Source organism: Nyctibius grandis, chromosome 3, assembly GCF_013368605.1.
Source record: "Nyctibius grandis isolate bNycGra1 chromosome 3, bNycGra1.pri, whole genome shotgun sequence".
NCBI lineage: Eukaryota > Metazoa > Chordata > Aves > Nyctibiiformes > Nyctibiidae > Nyctibius > Nyctibius grandis.
In genome coordinates this window covers 74,337,022-74,358,907 of record NC_090660.1, presented here as the reverse complement: position 1 = coordinate 74,358,907, position 21,886 = coordinate 74,337,022, and the positions used below count along the sequence as shown (strand labels likewise).

The 21,886-nt window shown below is 41.4% G+C and overlaps 2 protein-coding genes across 4 annotated transcripts in view; both read right to left on the bottom strand.

Annotated features, from left to right (window-relative positions):
* Positions 1 to 4,038, bottom strand: part of VXN (vexin) — a 30,338-nt gene extending 26,300 nt beyond the window's left edge. The window contains exon 1 of the mRNA XM_068396956.1: positions 4,018 to 4,038. The gene's annotated coding sequence lies outside the window, so the exon portion shown is untranslated. The remainder of the gene's footprint in view (positions 1 to 4,017) is intronic.
* ADHFE1 (alcohol dehydrogenase iron containing 1) lies at positions 3,885 to 21,378 on the bottom strand. Of its 3 annotated transcripts, XR_011047863.1 has the most exons (15): positions 21,294 to 21,378; positions 20,727 to 20,764; positions 18,386 to 18,429; positions 18,162 to 18,215; positions 17,377 to 17,531; positions 17,017 to 17,213; positions 16,534 to 16,611; positions 15,270 to 15,375; positions 13,861 to 14,013; positions 12,443 to 12,541; positions 11,431 to 11,509; positions 11,198 to 11,294; positions 8,689 to 8,744; positions 7,882 to 8,039; positions 4,058 to 4,146 (listed from the first exon to the last, which is right to left on the bottom strand). XR_011047863.1 is itself a non-coding variant. In XM_068396954.1 (14 exons), exons 1-14 carry the CDS (start codon positions 21,347 to 21,349, stop codon positions 4,063 to 4,065), a joined length of 1,398 nt encoding a protein of 465 aa, XP_068253055.1. In that variant the 5' UTR covers positions 21,350 to 21,378; the 3' UTR covers positions 3,885 to 4,062. The 3 variants fall into 3 exon arrangements, 2 of the variants coding, with proteins under 2 accessions (XP_068253055.1, XP_068253056.1); XM_068396954.1 differs by lacking the exon at positions 8,689 to 8,744 and having other exon boundaries at positions 3,885 to 4,146; XM_068396955.1 differs by lacking the exons at positions 8,689 to 8,744; positions 21,294 to 21,378 and adding an exon at positions 21,133 to 21,201 and having other exon boundaries at positions 3,885 to 4,146.
* Between the last annotated feature and the right edge of the window lie 508 nt (positions 21,379 to 21,886).

The window sequence follows — 21,886 nt, the reverse complement described above, 5'->3', positions numbered from 1 at the left end:
TATTCTCGTGGACAACTATACATAAAAAATATGCCCTGAACATTCTGTAACAGAGCCTGTGTGATTTCTCATGTGTACACTGCGGGTAAGTACAAAGGTAACTGCCTGCGGAAAAAAACGCATGTGCAAAGAGAGCTGAGACCTCTGCAAATTCAGTCACTGACAGTCCCACCACACCATTGCTCACAGAGGAACCTCTTCTTCTGCAGGTGGCCTGCTGATGAGTCAAAGATGGAACCAGGTTATCAGGCAGGATTAGTAGGGGTGGGTAGGTGTAGAAGACCCTCTTCCCACAGCCCAGGGCTGACACTGTGGCAGACAAGCAGTCTGCGTACCGCTGCGCGAGCTACAGCTCCTGGTGAGATCAGGAAAACGGTTGCATCACTTTCTGTATTCACTAGCTGGTGTTTGAATCCAAATTAAATTCCCTTTTATTTAGGAAGCACTCAAGGATGGTCTGAGGAAAATGGAGACCGTACCTTTAGGCCTCCTGCCACATTGCATCAGGTTGCCCTTGTCCTTTCTCGACAGACACACTTAATGCAGTGATGGATTTATTAGGCTGGAGCTGTTGAACCCAAGGCACACTGCACACATCCTGGAGCACTGTGATGCTTAAGCAGATTTACTGAGGGGTTATGGAAAGTGCCTAGGCATAGCTTGGCTGTGTGTCTCTTAACCATCACTCTTTCTCCATTTTTCAGGTCTCAAGGGGATGGAAAGCCAACCACAAGACAGAAGATGTGGTAACTCCTACTCTACTAGGTGTTCCTAGAGTCTCTCAAACCATTCTTCTGTCATGACTGAGCAGGTGCCATTTATGCTTCCTTAAAACCTATTCAAAAACCATGGTCTAGATAAACTGAGCATTTGTGCTTTTTTATGTAAAGACTGACAAATACTTCGATATAGTTATAGCTGTTTAAGACAGAAAGTAAGTCTCTGACTCTACAAGAAAGAAGGAGGGACTCAATCAAGCCCTACTGCTAACAAGTATGACATACAAGGATTGCTAGTGGTGTCATGAAATATGTAATAATACTTACAACTATGTACTCAATACACAGAGTAAGGTGTGCAGAAATCGTCTGAAATGTTCACAGAAACGCCGTGCAGCAGTTCAGGTGCTTTTATTTCTGGAACGCCTCTAACATTGCTCTCGGTTGTCACCCACGATACAATGATTTTGCCCACACAGCGCCAAGCTCACCAGGCAAACAATGTTGCAGGAAGACTCATTATGCGCTGGGAAGCTAGCGAAAGACTACTTTCTCTCAGTGCTTTTGGTTCATAGTTGCTTTATAAGACTGAAGTTAACATGACAGAGTTAAACACTGCTCTCAAACGCGCTTGTGTTTAGAGCAAGTACAATATTATTTATTTGTATTTCCGTATCATCTAAAGGCAATACCAGGTCCATCACGGAGAACCTGAGTAACACAGCAGTAAGAGAAGCCACAAGAACAAGCTGCCCAGGTTTCACACATGTGTCCAACCACCGCTGGGCACTCACAATTACAGCGTCACCCCAGCTCCCCGTACAAATGCCAGGCTCATGTGCAAAAAATAGGCAAGTTCGAAGATACAGATATATTTGACCAACTAGACTGTCTCAGTACAGAGTAATTTAGTAAGACAATACATGAAAAACCCTGGTAACTCTTCAGTTGTGAATAAAACTACCACTGCCTGGGAGCCAGGGCATGACTCCCTGTCACACCATCATTATTTGAAAGACAGCACTGTGGGGGTGCCTTGAGCTCCCTTGATTTTTACTCAGAAGATTTCCACTAGCAACTAATAATTGCTAGTGGTGGGAGAACACTTGTGTAGCTGAAGTCCATGAGTGAGATTTCATAACCAGTTTAAGCCAGCCAAAGACCTTGATGCTGCAAAAGGGGTGTGGGAAACAGAAATGGCCCTTCTTACAGCACCATCTCCTTATGATGGGTTCGGTATTATATCAAACTCTTTGTCTCATCTATAAAATATTGATAAAACTCACTATATCAGAGGGGGATGTGAAGCTTAATTTAAAAACTAGCAAGAGCTCTGGGTTACCTAGTATAGGAAGTTCACTGCAAGGTTCTGTCAGTTGAAAATGCAGTCTGCTAATAAGTGCCATACTGGCATAAATGGCAAATAAAAAGTGTGCTGGAAGGAAATACCCTACATTCCTAACTAGCCTATCAAAGTGCTCTGCTGCAGTGATGAAAGCCACGTGCTGTTCAGTTCCCTAGAAAGCATATCCTCCCCAAACACAGCATGGCTGCCATGCATTAGGCTCCTGGAAAAAACATTCTCTCTTCAGGACTCCGTACAGCTACCACAGCCTGGGAAAAGACAGGAGTGGAAAGATGAAACAGGCCAAAAGATTATATACAAAAGGGTTTGACAAAAAGGTTTTTTTCAAACATGGCAGCTTTACACAACACAATAAAGTGAATCCCTTGCCCCTTTCTATTACAACATCGGCCTTCGTGACAGAGGTTCTTGCGGGCAATTTCTGCAGAGGACAAGATTCAGAAGGACATGGAAATCAAACGTGTGTCCCAGCACAGGCTGAGACATACTGGCAGAAGAGTCCCTATGTCCACTAAACCCCTTCTGTGGTTAAAAAGAACACTCCCAGGCTTCAACCAGTATCCATCCACCTATTTTAACTGAGCATTAAAACAGATCCGATGTCAATATCCAGCATCTGTCCTCAGATTCTAGGATAGCACTAGCTTTATCAGACAAACACAAGAATGCAGAGGTGTAAGTACAGAGCCTTCTACTTCAACAGCATGACTGAAAAGTGCTCTCTTCCTAGCAGAAATAAATAAGCACAACAGAAGTTATGTGGTTCTTCTCACATTTGTCTTGTGCTGTGGTAGCTGCATGAATCAGATTCTGAAAGGGTCCAACGTGAAGCAGAATCTGATTTAAATGAACTGTACACACAACCATGTGCATTTTTTAAAACAAGAAAAATAGTATTAAAATTTTAGTTTCGTTTCTCCCTTTCCCACTTCCCTTTCTCAGTTGACAGTCAACCAGCTAGTTAACGCTCTGAACGTGCACACTCCTTCCCATGTCTAACCAGCGCTCTCAGTGGGGCACTGTGCAGCCATACGCTACACCACCGCTTTTTAATATTGAACCACGGCACAGTGCCATTTCCTTAAGCTGGTGGCTGTGCTCTGAGTGACAGCACCTGCAGGAGCTCAGCAGCAGCAACTGCTTCACAGAGAAGCAAGATACAGTTGATGATAGCTTCTTTCCACAGAATGCAGCAGGAAAAGGGAGCTGTTGCCTGCACAGAGACAAAACAACCATGATGGATGATGTCTTGCTGTTATGTGGTTTCTGTTGAGCATGTGACCATGCTTTACTCTGGTTTGGCTCCTCCTGTGAATGCTTCATATAGATCTTAAAAGGAAAGATAAATATCTGACAATACATGTCAAAATTTTAACCCAAAGCAAACTTTCAGGAAGCCTTTCCCAGAGGTGTATGAAGTGTGTAGGTTTTTTCTTAACCAAACAACAAAAAGTACCCCAGTTCAATAGCCTTCTCAGTGAAGCCAGATGGTAAAAAGATGACAAAGTGGAACAGAATACAGCAAGTTGACATTTTCCACAGGGTAACTCCCCTTCCCTATTTAAAAATGCTCCCATTTATTTCTTAAATAGCATGACTTTTAAAAAAAAAAAATCACAGATAATTTTAGTAAGACCCATAATTTGTAAAATATTTTGGAATATCCCTTAAAACATTTTTCCACCTTTGACCACCTGTAAAGCACAAGAAAGCCTTCAGTAGAGTGAGAAGTCTGCTCCAACTTTTATGCAAGTGAATACCACTGACTACTGAGCAAGAAAAAAAAACACAGCCAAGTCTTCACTTCAGAGCGCTCTTTAGTTAAAGATTAATTACTTGACCTTTTGGCAGTGTACAATGGAACAGAAGTCAAAGACACACAAGTTCTTCCATTCTCTAAACAAATTCAGCCCCGTATCTGTAAGAAATTACCTTTGTGTTAGAATAGAGCACACTTTTCGGAACAAAATGTTTAAGCTAATAAAGCTTCATGGAAGCCTCAAAGAGGGCAGATAAGTCTTCTTCTGTTTGAGGACGTGGCGATAGTTTAGTCACTCTCTCCTGCAAGATTAAAGAAAAACTGGATTACAGAAGGTTGCCAATAAAATTAATCAAACAGTAGCTGAACTATGTGCCTTTGAACTAATGTCCTTCACAGAGAATAACAAGGTTTTGCAAATAAGTAATCAAGTAATTAAGGTTGAACCATCATCAGCTGTACAGTACTTTCAATAATATATTAGTTTAAATTGCCTATAATTAAATACACAGAAGCAAGATTAAAATGCAGTTCAGTTGCAAAGTCAAGTACTTCAAATACGTGACTTGTCAGTCACATATGTCAGTACAGTGGTGGGTAGTATCCTGGGAATACAGTCTATTTCAAAATTCATTTGCCAGCATTGGAACTAGGTCAGTTTCTAGGGACCAAGATTTAAAAAATACAAGGTCTCTCAAAGCCCAGGAACTGCCATAGCTGGGGAGAGTAAACAGTGCTTGCAACTCAAGACTGCAAAAAAGATATACAGTCAGGGTCGGTAGTGAAACTGATTAATAAATAGCCTGACACTCTGGAATCAGAATACAAAATAGTTGTGGTTGGTCTTCATTCGGACCATGATTCATCAGAATTTTTGGGTGCTGAAGTCCCACTGACTGAAATGAAACTCAGGTATATGCTTTGCTGCTCTGCTTGACAAAATAACCCCAAAGGCAGGGATGGCAATTCAGAAAAGTCACGCGCTACTGAGGATGAGGAGCTGTATCAGTGTAGGTGTTCAGTTACTGCAGAAACACTCACCTGGAAGGGCCTAACATTCATGCACTCGTACTGGTTTTGATTAGTACTTTTATACTTTCAACAATCAATTATTTTAACATTTATTGAAAGATTGGGGAGAATTACAAAATCTGCAAAGACAGAAGCCAGGCCTACGCTAGGAATGTGTTAGCTTTAGATGAATGCAGTGTATTTTGGCAAATGGAGTTTCTTCTGCTACCACCTGTTTCAACATCTCCCTTGTGGAAGAGGCTGTCCCAGTAAAAGCTCGAAATTTTTTCCCCCCTTTTTCATATGTGAGACAGTGGATGTCATTTGCTAGGGGCCTTGCCCCACACACTGAGTGGGATGCTGGCGAAGGGGCTCCTCCAGCCCCCTGCCTTGGAGGGAGGCTCAGCTCAGCCGCGCTCCCAGTGGAGCACACACCACTGCCGCAGCCCAATGCTGCAGTGCAACACTGCAGCCGCCCCACTTCCCCTCTCAACCCACGGGGCTGCAATTTGTGGCCAGGCTGGATGTGGTTACACAGCAAGAGAGGCCACCGCACTGTGAACTTAACGTGTGAAATACTGGTCTAGCATGGTAAGGAAGTCAGCTGTGAGACATTCACAGTTCATAATCATCAGCAGCATGGTTAGCATGGCTTGTCATGAGTCTGAGAAGCGCAGCTTTGTGTGCTTAACTTTACCTACACGAGAAGCTTTGCTGGTGCAGCAGTAGCAATCAAATGATACCTCTTTCCCCATTCCTGACCAGCGCTGCGACGCACAGATCCAGCCAAAGAAAAGGCTAAGATTCTTCTACACACATTTGAAACCAAATGGAAAATTCAAACAGCACTAGAGCAAAAATTTGTTGTTTTTTTCAGACTCACAATATGCAAAATATAATAACTCAGTGCTCAAGTACTCAGTAAATTCATCAGGCTTATATCAGGACACTCTGGGCCAAATTACAGTTTTGCAGCCCCGTGCACCGAGATGGACAGAGTTATCTGTAAAGTCACACTGGTGACAGGAGACAATTGCCCTGACAGACTGTAGCATTTCCCAACTATATTAACAGAAGGCTGCAAACAGATGCTCCTCCTGTATGCCTCGACACAGAGGCACCAGCACTCCCTCTGCACAAGCCTGCTGATATTTGTTGGTGCCTAGACAGCAAGGCCCCAGCTCACCCAGTCTGACTCAGTGCATTCTGGTGTAGTGCCAAAAATGAGCAACTCCTGGCTCATCAGTGGTTCAGCCCCACTGCAGCTGCCTCTGGGATGTCTGCAGGGAGTGGGTGGGCTAGACAACAGCCCTTCCATGGTCTCTCATTTTCAGTCCTCCCCATCTCCCCTCAAACACCATCACAGGGCCAGCCACCTTAGACCTTGGGACAGCACCTTCTTTGCTAGACTCACTGCTTTCTGTAAATAGGATCAATTTCAATAGACTCACTTCGAAAAGAAAATAAAATTCTGTTTTAACTTCAAGCATAAATGTTTGTCCCAACAGAGTTCCCACCCAGAGTCCCAGCAGTCAGAGCATATTAGTTTTATTTTCCTGCAGCCTGCGCTTCACAGTGTGGAATACACCCCGCACACTTAGTGCTATCCCCACTGCACCATGCTGCCTTGCCGACGTGAATGGGTCAGTGCTGTATTCCAAAGAAAACCTACTGCAAGATGAAAAGAAAAAATATACCAAAGATTAAACTGTATGGACTACCTCTGTGGGTAATAATGGACTATTAAGGAACACTAATACATTTTCATCATTTTACATCTCATATACAAAAATGAGGTTTGAGAAACTGCTGGGTCATCTCATTTTACACAGTACAATTAATCATCAGTGCTGTGAGATGACAGTAAATGAATTAAAAGTCAATTTGAGCTAAGCTAACAAACAAAAAACTCCTTCAACATTTTTTGGTGAAGAACCTTCCCCCTCTCCCAGCTATGCAAACCATGCCTTCAATGAGGTGTTGTGCTTGTGATGACCCAAATCCAAATGTTTTAAAGGAACATATTTATCAAAACAAATCTCCAAAATGCCCCATAACAATTTAGACGCATAACCTATTTGATGGGTGCTCAGGTACCTTAGTTTTCCTCCTGGCTTTGCCACTGCACTGTTGTGTGTGATCCTAAATAGTTGCACCTTTGTGTCGTTTTCTCAGGTATAAAATAGGAATATTAATATTTACCCTCTACTGTAAGTTGCTCTGAGACTTATGAATGAGAAGAACTAGACATGGTAAGAGGTACCGCTGTAAAACGTGAATAACCTTTCAGCCTACAAAATTTTCATTTTCTCTGTAGTGTTTATTTCCCTTGCTACTTGGTGGAAATAAATCCTAAGTAGACAGAACAGTCCACAGCATATGAATCAAACTGTCTTTTTACAAGGAAGATACTGGATTTTGCTTTTGGAGTGGTATGTTGCTTTTTGCAGTGTCTTTGTGAGCACTGAAACAATAAAGGGTATTACAAGTTTAATCTATATCATCCCAGGGGACCTTATTTCAAATTCTGATGGGGGTCAATGGAACAAAAAAGCATCTGGGAAGAAAAGTGAACTTCTCAATACGGAAAAGTTTAATGCAAAGTGAGCTCAATCATTCTTGCCAGATAGCACTTGGTATTAAGGCTTTATCTATAACCCATACTGCATACATAATTAACACAGATAGTTATGAAAAACCAGTATCTTCTACAAAGATCAAAGGTCTATGAAAAACATTCTCTTTTTTGAAAATGTGATGTTTAAAAAAATAAAACACCAAACACCTAGCCATTCTTTCTGAATCCATGTGAAGAACAGACTGCAGCATGTACTCCATCTCACTGAAAAGAAAAACCTAAACTATGCAGAGAAACAAAATACAGTCGCCTATCCATAATATTCTCCATTTTAATTGTTTTCATGTAGGACCAGAAAAAACATTTGCTTGAAAAGAAACACTTCTATTTTTCCAAAAATCTGTTCCATTTTATTTGACAAGAAAAACTCTTTTGCTTTCTCTCTTACCTGAGGTAGAGTGCCTTTGACTAATGCAGGGATGTCTGCTTTAGAATAACCAATTGCAGCTAAGCCATCATCAACATTCAGATCAAACAGGAATTTCCGGAGCGTGTCTGCCAAAATAAACCCCGCATCTTTGATTCTGGCAGTGCGGATGTCAGCTCCTAAAATAAGACATAATGCCTTGACTGTAGGGTGGAGAGAACGGAGGAAGCCTGTTCTGGACTGAATTTAATCATAATATCAGCTGAATACATATCCATACATAACAGTCACTGCCCTAAAAGCAACATGGAGTAAAAAGAGGAATCAGTCTTCATTTTACAGTTGGAGTAGGTTGTAAAAGGTGAAATAAAACAAGATCAGGAGAAGCAGGTAACTGCTGCCAGAAAGAGTAACTGCCACGAGGTTAACTTCCTTTCCCTCTGTGCTTATAGGGAGAAGCACTTTTCAGTCTGACTAACTGCTGAGAGGAAAGAAGCTAAGGCATGAACGTCAATGCTATTTATTTTTATGGACAGTGTGCCAAATGCTAACTTTATTTTAAGGTCTTGAGTTTGCTGACATCTAGAGGGCATGCAATCCGCTGACTATTCTGTTCAAGTACACATTCAAAGAGAGGACTAGATCATGTAGGCTGAGAAAGACAGGAGGTGGCAGGGCAGTGTTCAAGGGGTTAAGTAAATCCTAAACCATGCTATTTGAATATGTGCCAACTTGTGTAGGATAATGTAGAACGGAAGAGGAGGAACTGGTATCTTTGAAACATCTACTGAACCGTAATGAAAGCATCAATATAAAATGAAAGATTACCAGTATTTCTTGCAGAATTAGCTTGCTTTCCCTTCTGCAATGAATTGTCAGGACTCCTTTAAAAGTAATAATAAAAACATGTTCAAATAGGTGACACAGGTTCCTCCATATGATTTTTTTTCAAAGTAAGCTGAGCTAAATTTGTTCTCTGTGTAACCTCAATGATGTTACACCAGAACTATGTTAGGTCCAAGTGCCATACTGAGATGAGTAAGAGCACAACACAGCTACAGGAAATATATTTTCTGTGATCCTCATGCAGTTCAGTGTAACATTCAAAGGAAGTTAAGTGAACAGGAAATGAACAAGCTCATTAGAGGAGCTCAGATATTCAAGTAGTAAGACTGGCAGTACTGTAGTAGATAATGTCTGGGAGAAATTGATAAATAAGGTATGACAGAGTCTTGTACAAAGTCTTATGCTACTGGGATTATGCCATGCAGTCTGAGCTTATCCTGGGTTTTGCTGTAGAGGAGTAACTGGGATATAAATCCAGTATATTCAGATAGTGAAGTAAAAGGGAAAGGGAGGAAGGAAAAGGACAATAAATGTGAAGGGCAGTTTTAAAACATTGTTATAGTTCTAGTACTTTCTTTTTGCTCAACCTAAAGGATACATCAGTCTTTGATTGCACTTAGAAAATTTCTGGCCACACGCACACCTATTTCAACTGTTTAAAAACCCACCCAGGGAGGTATTAAGCTTTTTCTGGCTGTACCCAAATTCACAGCTGTACATATACACAACATAACTATTTAGTAATCTGTTTCATGTCATAAAATACCTTCTTAGTCATTGCATTTGGCAACATGACAGATTTGAATCAGCTACAGTAGTCAGATGGACTCTGGACTGGAATCAGAAGTAAACACCTCAGCTGGGAATTAAGAAATTCAATTCCACGTAACATGTTTTTTGTCAGAGTCCCTTTAGAGCAAGGCAGACAACAAAGTTGTTTAAATTTCTATTGAGAAAATTAACAGAGCTTTTAGAGACAGAATTCATGGCAGCACTTCATACCACAAAATCTAAAGGAACTGCTTTTCAACCACTTGTTTTAAAATCAAAGAGCTAGATTTCAAATTCTCTGATATGCTGTGCTGGCCAGTTATCCAGAAACAATTTCTTAGTCTACTTTGAGTTGTGCGTTATTACCATAGGAACACAGACATTTTGTAGCTTAGTATATGATTCCAACTAGGTTTGTGTTCTGGTTTTGACCACAGGCAGGACTGCATACTTCAGAGCAAGGCTGAACAAACCTCATAGCCAACTTTTATAAAATAAACTGAATTTTCCCTCAATGTAGTTTTTCTGACCATGTTTTACATCCTCTTTAAAATACTGTGATATTTTCATTGTCTATATAAAAGTCCCACTCTTTCTTGAAACCCACAATGCTTTCAGATTACTTATACAAGGAAGTCATACATGTGACTGGATTGCTGTGACTTGAATACAGAAGGCTGACCATACAAGGCTCTGAACACAAATTTTCCAAATACCAGGACAGTTGCCCGAACCACTTTCTCTCTACTCTCTACACTGCTGTGCATGTGACTGTGACTGCTCATTAGCGAGCAAGGGTATTAGCAGCAGTTTAGCTGCAACACAGAGGCTAGGGCAGACAAAAACCTGACCTTAGATATAAATAAATCAGCCCACCGCAGAGTTGTGCTGTCAAAGCTACACTGCTACAGCTCCAAGATTACACACAGTCACGATGGGGGTGCAATGAAGAGGTATCCTTTCTCTAGCACGCCTTCTCGTGATGGGTTGCACAGATAATAGAGCACTGTATGAAAAGGTAATCTTTAAATGAGCTGTCAGCTTGTAGCTTTTACTTTTATTCTGCTAAGAAGCAGAAAACACCACTTTGTTCATTAACTCATTTCTGAGCCACCACAGATGTGTCCACAGAATAGCTACTCCATGCTTTCCCTTGACATCGGCCACTGAGAATTTCCAACACCTACAAACAAGCTTAGGCCTACATTAGAAAGACCAAAACCCACAGTTGTGTGCCACGGAAAAAGAGCAGGAGTGATTCAGGACATCACTCTGTCCTAACTCATTGCCACAGCAGGGAATTTGTTAGGCAATATGCTTCCTTTTAGCTAACAGACGCACCTAAGTACTGGTTTGTTTTATGGTATCATCTATTCTAAAGTAACTACTCTCCATAAAGCACCAAGAGAGATGCCAATCACAGCTACTGTCTCCTGATCCATAACAGACCTACAGTTAATTTCAGCTGTCCAGTTTTCTAGCCAAGAAGCAGACTTCTCCAGCTTGCTTCTCTAACTACATCATCCAATATAAAAATCTAGCGTTATTTTACCTAAGTTTGCATTACGTGTAACTCAGACTCCAGAATCTTGTTTTTTAAACTTAAAACCCCTGCAGCAACCAACTACAATTGCTTGCACACATTTTTTTTTCCTCCCAAAAAGACATTTTGGAAAGAATTCCATTTGTGTGAGTAAGTTGTATCCACAGACATTCCTACCTAATATCTCTGCAGCTTCCAAGTGCCGCTCAGGATGTACCTGTGCTGTGAAAGCAAACACTGCTGGGGATGTCAGCACCACAGAAAGGCCATGTGGCTGGGGAAAGAAAAAGAACAAAGAACAAAATCACATCAACAGGACATGTACTTTCAACTTCAATGTGCTTTAATGCTCATTAATGTGAGGTAACAGAGAATTGAAATGTATAATACAAAGACAAACCAAGTTTTACCACTAAAGAGTGATCCACATTATAATCCTTTGGTTTATAAGTTTTCACCAAACCAGAAATAGGGTAAGACATTCCATGGCTGGAACAGAGAGTAGAGAGAAAGTGGTTAGGGCAGCTCTCCTGGTATTTGGAAAAATGTGTGTTCAGTCCCTTGTGCAGTCAGTCTTCTGTATGCAAATCGCAGGTACAGATACTCAAAATGTATTTAGGTACATGTATGGTATGGATATTAGGTGCAGACAACCCTCACCCCTCTGCACGTTAGGGACCTAGCTGTAAAAAACAGTACCTCCTTACTTTGCGAGTGTGAAGTTACATTACTCCACTGACCAGACTGAAAGATGCTCAGTTACTAGCGTAATCTGCATTATAACCTGATCACACTGCCTGAGGAAAATAAACATTTAATTTGAAATTATAATTAAAGAGTGGATTTGCTCAAACAAAAGGAATAAAAGGAAGGTCTCTGAAGAGAATGACTGCTAATAACTTCTCCACATATTTCAGGCTTAGGCTTTGCTTCTCTGAGATTTTTGGCCATATGAAACTACATTGCCTTGCAATATTAATTACAGCTCATTCCAGCCTGCTGAATGCCTACCCCACGGACAAACTTACAGACAACTGCATCAGTTCAGGAATGGCACAAGATTACCTCATTGCTGTCTCACTGCAGAACAGCTGGCATGAAATCCAACATTTTAAATAGCATTGGTGTTTTGGGTTTTTTTCTAACTACGGTTTGTACTATCAAGGCAGGTAAAGGCAGCCACATTTTGGAATTTTCACATGATTGGATTGGAGTATCACAAACCAGAATACACAGTCCTCATACACGTGAATGCCAAGAGCCAATCAATTTCTCACAACACATGGCTCGCCCTGCATCACAGGCCAGGCTACAATGTCTTATTATATATTCAGCAACAAAGGCAGCAATGTCTTTGATAATCTGAAACAAACACTAGCTAGAAGCTGACCTTGGATGGGCTTAACATTTTTCTGTACTCACCAGAGATGAACACCAGCATTGCCAAAGCCAATACCAGCAAAAGCACTTGCTAGGTGCATGTTGGCTCTTGCTTCACGGTCTTCGGGGTTTCTGATGGCTCTGTGCACCATGGAGACAATGGTATCAGTGAATTCACAAACGGATTGGTAATTCAGGATGGAGAAGGGAGAGAGGGCTTCTTTATGGACAGATATACAAAAACGTCTAAGATAAAAATGCTAGAAATAGAATCAAGTCACACTTCAGTCAGAGAACAATCCTGCTTCTGGATCAGTAAGTAGATCAAACTGGTTCAGTGAAGGGCAAATTTACTTTCACTTTTCCAAAAACTGAGTAAATAAGAGTGAATTTAGCCATATTCACATCAGTGGTGGTTTAAACAATTCTACTTAGTAGCTTTGGCCATCCTACGTAAGGCTCCAAGATCACTCCAGCTTTCTCATCATCTCATTAGGTGGTGGTCTGGACCCCACCATCCGTGCAGGAAGAGGACAGGGTTCATTGCCTTCCTACACATCAGACTGCTTGTGTAGTTTGACAACACAGAAAAAGTCTGATGAATAGATTCCACAAGAAGAATAAACAACTACTTTGACTAGCTAGGTACTGTAAAAAATCTTTTACAAAAAACCCCACATTGATCTTTAATAAAAGTGCATATGGCATACAAAAACTGTATATAGGCTAAAACTTTATTGGTAGGGATCAAAACCAACTCCCAGTTAACTCAAAACTTAATCTAAATTGAAGGTCTTCTATGAAATTCTTTACTGTGAGGGTGGTGAGACACAGGAACAGGTTGCCCAGAGAAGCTGTGGCTGCCCCCTCCTTGGCAGTGTTTAAGGCCAGGTTGGATGAAGCTTTGAGCAACCTGGTCTAGTGGAAAGGTGTCCCTGCCCGTGGCAGGGGGGTTGGAACTAGATGATCTTTAAGGTCCCTTCCAACCCAAACCATTCTGTGATTCTATGTATGAACTAGTTTTCAGTAAATGCATTTGTAAGTGCATGTGGTTACCTTCTTGATGGATGTATAAGTATCTTAATTTACACTGACAGTCACAGAAATTACACCAGCAGTATTTTGTTCTGTTTGTTACGTGTTCCCCTTATACTGTCATAGAAAGAGGATTCTTGAAAAAATATGTGAATGCTGCTCCCATATTAGCTAAGCAGCTTGAGGACCTATAACATAGATTCACAGAGGCCTTAAAAAGCTACTTCCTCAAGACAACCTAGTAACCCTAATTTTACTTTCAATTTTATCGAAAAACTTCTTGCTTTATTTAAGAGAAATCCAGGGTAGAAAATTAAGGTTTAATACAGTAGTTTGCGTTATTTTCGCCTAAAATTCAAGTTCTTCTAAGCATCCCTTTTTGGGCACTTAAATACTGCGAGGAGGGTGGCTGTTAAACATACTACCTTTTCAAATATTTAGCGACAATGCGCAGAGCGTGAAGAGCCCAGACATCACTGACGGGGTTGCTCCCTTGGTAAGCTGGTCGGTTGATTGGATTTGAAGGGCAGGGACTGCGCATGTTGTAAGGAAGAGCAGTGTAAGATTCTAGAGCATGGCTAAAAGAAAGATTAAAAAACTAGTTATTTAAGTGGGAGAGCTCCATTTTAGTGCCTTGCTGTCCTTTGAACATAGGCTCTTTTAATTTACTTCTGGTGTTTAACAGTTGCTAAAAATAGAAATACAATCTCATACACAACTGGGAGAATGCTGGGCGGGCACCTCCAGAGCGCTTTGCTCTCCAACAAACACACAGAAGGCAATTCAAACACAGTCACCATCTATCAGCTCACACCACGCTTAAAGTTAGGTTGGATGAACTGGCAGCTTGGGGTGTAATGCTTTTCACTGAAGAGCACTGTGCTTCTGCAATGGGTGCATTTCCTTTCTGCAGGACGGGAATCATAAGAGGCTTCAGCACTGGAAGCATTGTAGGCTACCTTTCTTTTGAAAGTATTGACCTTTAAACAATTAGGAATATGGTATTTAAGCTAAGTGGAACTGCCAACAGTCTCATCTCCCAAATACTCGTGAATCTGACTACATAAAGAAAGGGCACTGCTTACATTGCTACATTTAGACGTACAAAACTACAGACAAACCATTTACATTTAAGGACAAATGCCTTGATTCCATTACAGCCATTGTAGTTCAGGATACTTCACCAAGCTCAAGAAATCACAGTTTCATTATACATCTATTACTTTAATACACACAGCACCCAGAAGCAAAGTAAGCTCCGGCCCTCTGAATAGAAACTTCCATGCATTTTGTATGGTTAAAAGCTGTAGGTTTCAGATGAAGAAAATTTTGTGCCAAGCGAAAACCACATTATGAGAGAGGTTCTGAAGATGGTCATAACTGGACTAAGACCTGCCACCATCCCACAAGCCTTCACAAATTTTTGTTGACACATCATGGCTTTTATTAGAAAATCCTTGTTCTCTATATTCCCTGCCATGTCTGTGAGACATGCTAAACACTGTCACATCTGTAATTAACCATCTACTTGATCTCTTAAAAAGGGACACCTGGACTCTCTTCTCTGACAACATCCATCCTGGAAGCAAACAGTTTCTTCAGTGCACTGCAAAACCACTAAAATTTCTGCAAATGAGGGATTTGTTTCCATACATTCTGAAGGAGGTAGTGAAATTAAGTAAGAGGAAAGTACAATGGAGACCACTTTAACAAGAACAGGAAAGGGAGAAAAAAGATCACTCTTTTCTGCTCCTAAAATATATATTTTTCTACAACCATAGTAAAAATACAAAACTGTAATGAATTCAAGTAGCAGCCTACATAGAAAACTCACCAAAGCACATCAAAGCCACTGTTGGCCACGATTCGCTCAGGTATAGACAGTGTGTGTAAAGGATCAATGATCCCTAATGTTGGCTTAATGGCTCTTGAAGCAATACCTGCAATACGTGAGTGAGGAAAACGAGTTAAAGATTTTTTGCAACAAAATAGGACAAGACAAGCTTAAGGTTCAAAACATAAAAATAATGAGGGGAAATGATCTGAAACTATGAAGACAAAAGCATAGAGAGAGAAGGGAGAGTAAGAAGTTTCTATGAATCTAAGTCTTACTGATGATGAAGTCACTGTAAGAGAGAGATATGATTTGAGACTGTTGCCTGAAGTGAATTATACCAGACAACGTTCTCTCTCCATTTGTAACCCTCCCTGAGCAGTTGATACTTTCAAAATGTCTGTGCTCAATGGCATCTGCAATATTATTCTTAGGTTCATATTTTCTGTGAACAATCAGAGGGCAAGACTGGTTTGTGTCTACAATTAATTGCTATTGCTAATTGCTGTCTTCAGCATCTGTAATAACCATACGCCTTCATATTTTGGTTAAGAGGGCACAGATGTAGCTTTGAGAGAGACATACAAACAGACACACACAGACTGACTGACTACATATAGACTAGAAAACTCTGAGCTATGGTCAGAGCTCCTTAGCACACCCATTTGGGTCCCAAGACCAACTACAGTAGACTGTGTGGCACATAAAATCCACACATTTAGAACTAAAACCTCAAAACAGCTATGAAGCTTAAGATGTCATTTTAGCCCTAATCTTTATTTGCTGAGGATGAAAAGGCCAAAGGAAGACAGTGCTCCTTGCTTGCACAGCATCTCAGGCCGGAGGTTTCAAGTCAGGAAAAGGAACATTTGGTTGCAATTACACAACAAAGAAACAGAAGTCTTAAAAGCAGAAAGAAAAATACAGAGGAAATAAGGAACAGTTGGTTGACCCTGAATGTAAGTAGAAATTTCCTTTGCAATTAACATTTTCTGCCATTTAAGAACTTGAAAGATTTTAGCTTCCTGTTTTGCCTTCAAACTATAATCCACTGTATTACATAGGTATTTCATTATGTTAATATGCTATAAATTTAATTCAAAGAGGAAACCTTTAAGCTCTTCAAATTTGCCTATGGCAGTTGAATCAAACAAAATGACACCTGAAATGACATGCAGTATCCCTTTCTTTTAAGGCAGGGAAATAATGAAGACATTGGAAAAGCAATTTTCTTGAATAGCAGACAAAAAAAACCACCCCTCACCGGTTTTTACTTTTAGTTCTTTGAAGTCAAAAATGGCAACGCCAGTGGTTTCACTTCCAGTTCCAGCTGTCGTAGGAACTTAAAAGGAAGAATGGAAATAATAACAAATAATAAGTAATATATAATATTGAAAATTAAATAAATAAAAACACAATAGTAACTCCACCAAAAACAAAGGATCCAGGAAATCTCAGAGGTATCCCTGATCTGAAGCAAACAGGTCAAAGAGAAACAGCCACTTTGATCTCTTTTCTCAGTTAATGGAGTCAAACTCAGCTAAACAAGACAAACTAATGCCAAAAACTGTGATCTTACTTCCACTGAAGTAAACAGCAAAATTGCTGCTGAATACAACTAGAGGAGAAGTAAGCCCAAAGGAAGCTGAAACATGGTAAACTGATTTCAGTAGAAATATCATACAGAGTGTCAAATGACTCCTCTTCTCCTAGCCCTCACTGTCCACACACCCCTCTCCTGCTTTACCTGCAATAAGTGGCTTGAGGGGCACAGTGACAGGCTTCCCTTTCCCAATAGGAGCATTGACATAATCCAAGAAGTCCGATGTAGGGCTGGACGCATACAGGTTGGCAGCTTTACAAGTGTCTATTACAGACCCACCTCCAACAGCAACATAGGCATCAAACTCTCCCTTTTTAGCAAATTTAATGGCATCCAGGAAACTTGAAAAACAAGAAAAGCTTTCCAATTAGTCAGGAGAAAAAACAGCACATAGAGAAACTATTAAGACCAGCATACAGGTCACAAGGAGCTGTTTAAGCAGCTGTATGGCATGCTGTAAGAGCCTAGGCACTACTTTGAGAAGCACGCTGTCAGGAGTAGTACCTTTGGTCTGATGGTTCCACCCGGACATTATCATACATCTGAAAGTTTATACCATATTTTGCCAAGGAATTCAATACTGCATGTACAGGAGGGAGTTGGGAGAGGTTTTTATCTGTCATCAAACAAACTCTTCTAGCACCAAGATTCTGCAGGTCCTACAATAACAACAAAATTAAAAAACAAACAACTGGTATAAAATCATACACTGAACAATTTAAATACTGATCCAAATCAACTGAACCATTTAATAATAATAAAAAAACAACCTAAAAATAGTTGGTTATTGTAAAATTTTTGAAACAGTATCAGCTAAAGAAAAAGAGGATTAACCACATACATATAGGATGCAGAAAGCAGCATAAAGTATAAAGCTGACAAATTTACACAGTTAAAGTCTGATTCATTTTAATGAGCACTAGAAGAGATGATCTTGAGAAAACCCTGGTGAGTCATCAGGATTCAAAACTTTTTGAATTAAATTCCCTGTCAGAGAAAAATGTTGTTGCATAATCCTGACAAGTCATCAATGATCTAATTATCCACTAAGCTGCATTTCAGGTACTCACTTATACCACAGCAACATTGATGTAATATGCTTCTGTTCTTTACCCAGCAATATTTTCTGACCTTTTTACACTGGTATATATGACTACACATACTGCAAAGTAGTGGAGATTCAGACACACCATATGTAAGCTTTCCCTTATAAAATGGATTGATAGCACCAGCAGCCCTTCAGAAAATAACTTTTCGCCAGTGATGGACTTAAGACCATGGAAGCTTACCATGCCAATCTCTTTAGTAACTCCTTCTCCATAGCGGATGTTCGAAATGGCCATCTAAAAAAAAAAGAACATATTTTTTCTGGAAAAGTGGAGAAATGGCATCTAGTCCCAAATAGTCAAAGTGAAATACAAATATATACTAATGTAAATATTTGTTAAATGCCATATTTGGAAGTATACAAAATACTACTTTAAAATCAAATATATTTTATTATTAAATCTACCTCAAAAGCATAGTCTGTATTTCCCAGGGTAGGCCATTCAGGGACTGGAATGAAAATGAAACAGTAAAATTAGGGAACAAAAAGTGACTTCAATCTGTATCTTAATACTAGAGTTGACTGATTTCTTTGCTTTTAAAATTACTAATACGTTTGCACAGGTCATCTTGGCTTGTCTGGGTAACAGTTACTCATTTCATCCTTTGTTGTTTGTGACATTAAATGATCCAAGTACTTAATTTGATTCATGTAATTCAGCAAAACAAGTGTGTTTTTTCCTTCTTTCAAGAACTAATTATTTCCTATAAAAACTGAGTAAGTTAGCAGGAAGTTTGCATGGGAATTTGCAGTCTGCGAAGACTAGAACAGCACAGTATAAGTAGAACTGAGCATCTGCAGAGCATACAGGCTGCTACATACAGGTTGAGAGGTGTTACAAATGTGTAGGGGCTACATGATAACCTTCAGAACAATTTTTAAAACAAATCCATGAGACACCCTCCATATGCACCCAGATAGAGAATGTCTTTTGTATGTGTGACAGTAATACTAACAGGTGTTTACACTTCTTTTTACTTCTGCCTCGTCCTGAACTTGCAGGTGAAACTGAATTGCTTGCTTGAAAATTAAGAAACTGCATGCATTGCTAATAATAAACAGAGTTTTAATACAAATCGATGTGTCACTATCAACTTTATTTAGTAGACGAGAGAAGATATTTATAAGGATAGTATTCCAGTCACATCCTTTCTCTGCCATGTCATTCTTGCATGAATTACCACAAAACTCTCAATTTCTTGCATATCCTGATTTTGCCACAAAGTGAAACAAACTGCACCAACTGAAACAGCCCATTCTTCTCCAAGAAAAGATCAGATGAAGCATTCTGCCTTCTGTCTCCTATATTAATTGAAAATATGCAATTTGGATTCAGATCCAATGAGTGAAGCCATGATAATGAGTCTTAGAGACACTCTGGGGTGCACTGAAGCACTGACCCACAACAGTAACAGATAGATGCATTAAAATCCTTTATGCACTTTCTATTCAAGCCCAGGCCAGCTGCTATCAGCTCTTTCACTGCCATCTCTTGCCAGGCTGTACAGGTTTGACCTTTCCTGGAGTTTGAGTCTGCTGTATTCTCAGTCATTAATTTGACAGGCTAAGAACACGTCCAAGCCATTTAGTCTCTTGCTTTCTGATAGTATAATAGATGCCCTGCTGTTATGTTCTTGAGCCAAACTTAACTTTCAGGAAGAATTTTACTGAGTTCAAAAATTGTACTATTTCCTTGAACACAAGAACTTTTTTTTCCAGGAAACACAATGAACTTTTTTTCCCTCCTACAGTCCTTGTTAAATCAATTCCCACTATTTAGAGACTTATTGAACTGATACATTATATACATGTTGCTACATTATAGACACAATTGCTGCCTAAAACTTACAGGCAAAGAAATAGAAATAGTTAAGATTTCTACTTAGCAAGGGCTTAGTTTGAACTGACTGAGTAGGTCATAAAACAGACAAGCAGAAGAATGAGATTCTATTACTCAGCTGCACTATTGTCTTGCTGTATGACGGTCTTGGGCAAAACAAGTATCTGAACATATACATAGCTTTTCCATATGTAAAATGGTAATGGTAGTTCTTTAAAAAGTGTCATGAAAGTAAAGCATGTGCAACCAAGCCACTCAGAATTACACATTGCTGAAATTATGGCCCCAAATTACTAATTTTTGTTGGATCTGGAGACTGACCAGCACACAGATAGCTGTTCCCGTAGCATCGCTACAGCCAATGCAAACAGAAATTCCTCCCAGGGTGACTCGGTCACTCAGCACAGCTTTCTTACTCTTACTCCACAACCCTGGCCTAAGTGAGCTACGTTCTTGGGACTGACTGTATAAAAAGCCTACAGAGACTACATTCCCCAAGCCAAAGCAGACCTTTGTGAATAGCTCCTTTTTATCCGTATTGCTTCCTGTTTCTTTTCTCATGTAACAGATGTGTATTTTCCTCCTCAAAAGCAGATCTAAAGTTGGCATGGCTCAGGTGATGACAGCTGTAGTAGCAGCCAGAGCAAATTTCTCATCAACTTGCCTCACAGTAAGGGGAGGGACAGGATGCATTAGTTGTGGCTTATGTGGAACCAGTGAATCCTTCTAACAATAACCACTATCACTGTACAGCTACAAAGTAACAAGACTCCTTACCTTATCCTTTAAGCTGTTCCCTTTCCTATCAGTTACCTGCACCCTCTGCCCAGGTTACACTGATATGTATGGCTCTACAGGGCCATGGTCTCCTGTGGAATTATTTTGGAGACACAAATAAAGTCTTACCTTGGGAATAAGTGTGGCCATGGCTTGGGCACCGACATCTAGTTAAAAGGTTTAAAAAAAAAAAAAAAAAAAAAAAAAGAAGGCGTGGTTAAAAGGAAAAACTTAAGCAGAAAAACGAATCTGTAATCTGTCCTTGCCTAAAAGTCCCCTGCATGCACCCACCCCTTCATCGAGCCCTGCCCCGAAGGGCTCTGGCAGCAGAGCCCGGGTGTGCCAGGTGTCCTGGCCCATCCCCGGGTGCAGGGGCACGGCGGGCCGGCAGCCGGGTTCCCATCGAGGGTAAAGCACGGCTGGGCCCCGGCAGCCAGGCTGGGGGGTGCCCGTGTGAGGCGGGAGGTCAGCGCTGGGAGGGGGCATTAGGAGACCCCCCTCGGCCCCCGGGCAGGGAGCGGTCGCTGCTTTTCACCTTTAAAACACAGCAGCCGCCCGGCCTCGCCCCCCGCCCCGCTGCCGGCACCTGCCCGTAGAGGGAGGAAAAACGGCAGGACCGCCGCGGGCGGGGAGGCCTCAGCCGCCCCCCGCGCCGAGCGGCGGCTCCCCTCCGCCGCCCGGCCCGCCCGCACTCACGCAGCCCGCTGCAGCTGCCGCAGTAGGCGGGCTGCCCGCTCCCGCCCGGCCGCCATCGCCGCGGCTCTGCGTGGCCGGAGGCAGGGCCCGAGCCAGCGGCAGCGCCTCCTCCGCGGGCAGGCGCAGGGCAGCGCGGGCTGCCAGCCGCTTCCCCACCCCCGTTGCAGTCACATCGCTGACCAAAGCCAAGGGCTTTGCGCGGTTGGAGTGAGAACTGTCCCGATGCAGCTCCCCGGTGCCTGCCGGGGCCCCCGCCCCAAGCTTCGAAGCCCTTACCCGCCTGGGAGTGCCAGGAGGCGGGCGGCAGCGCCCACCCAGCCACCGCGCCTCAGCTCGGGTTGCCTCCTCGCCGCTGGAAACGTACAAACTGCCAGGATTGTAGTAGAGGGTTTTTGGCTTTAGAAAGTTCTCCAGTAACGTTGTCAGCAGCATAAAATACTTATTGGGGGTGTGTGTGTGGAAAGAAAAGCCACGCTCTCTGCTCGAGCAGGTGTAAGACGTGCCCTGTGGAAACACCATGAAAATCAGAGGCCTAGAACATACCTCAAAACAACATTTTTACACATTTCCGAGTGCTTTTTGCCCGTTTTGCC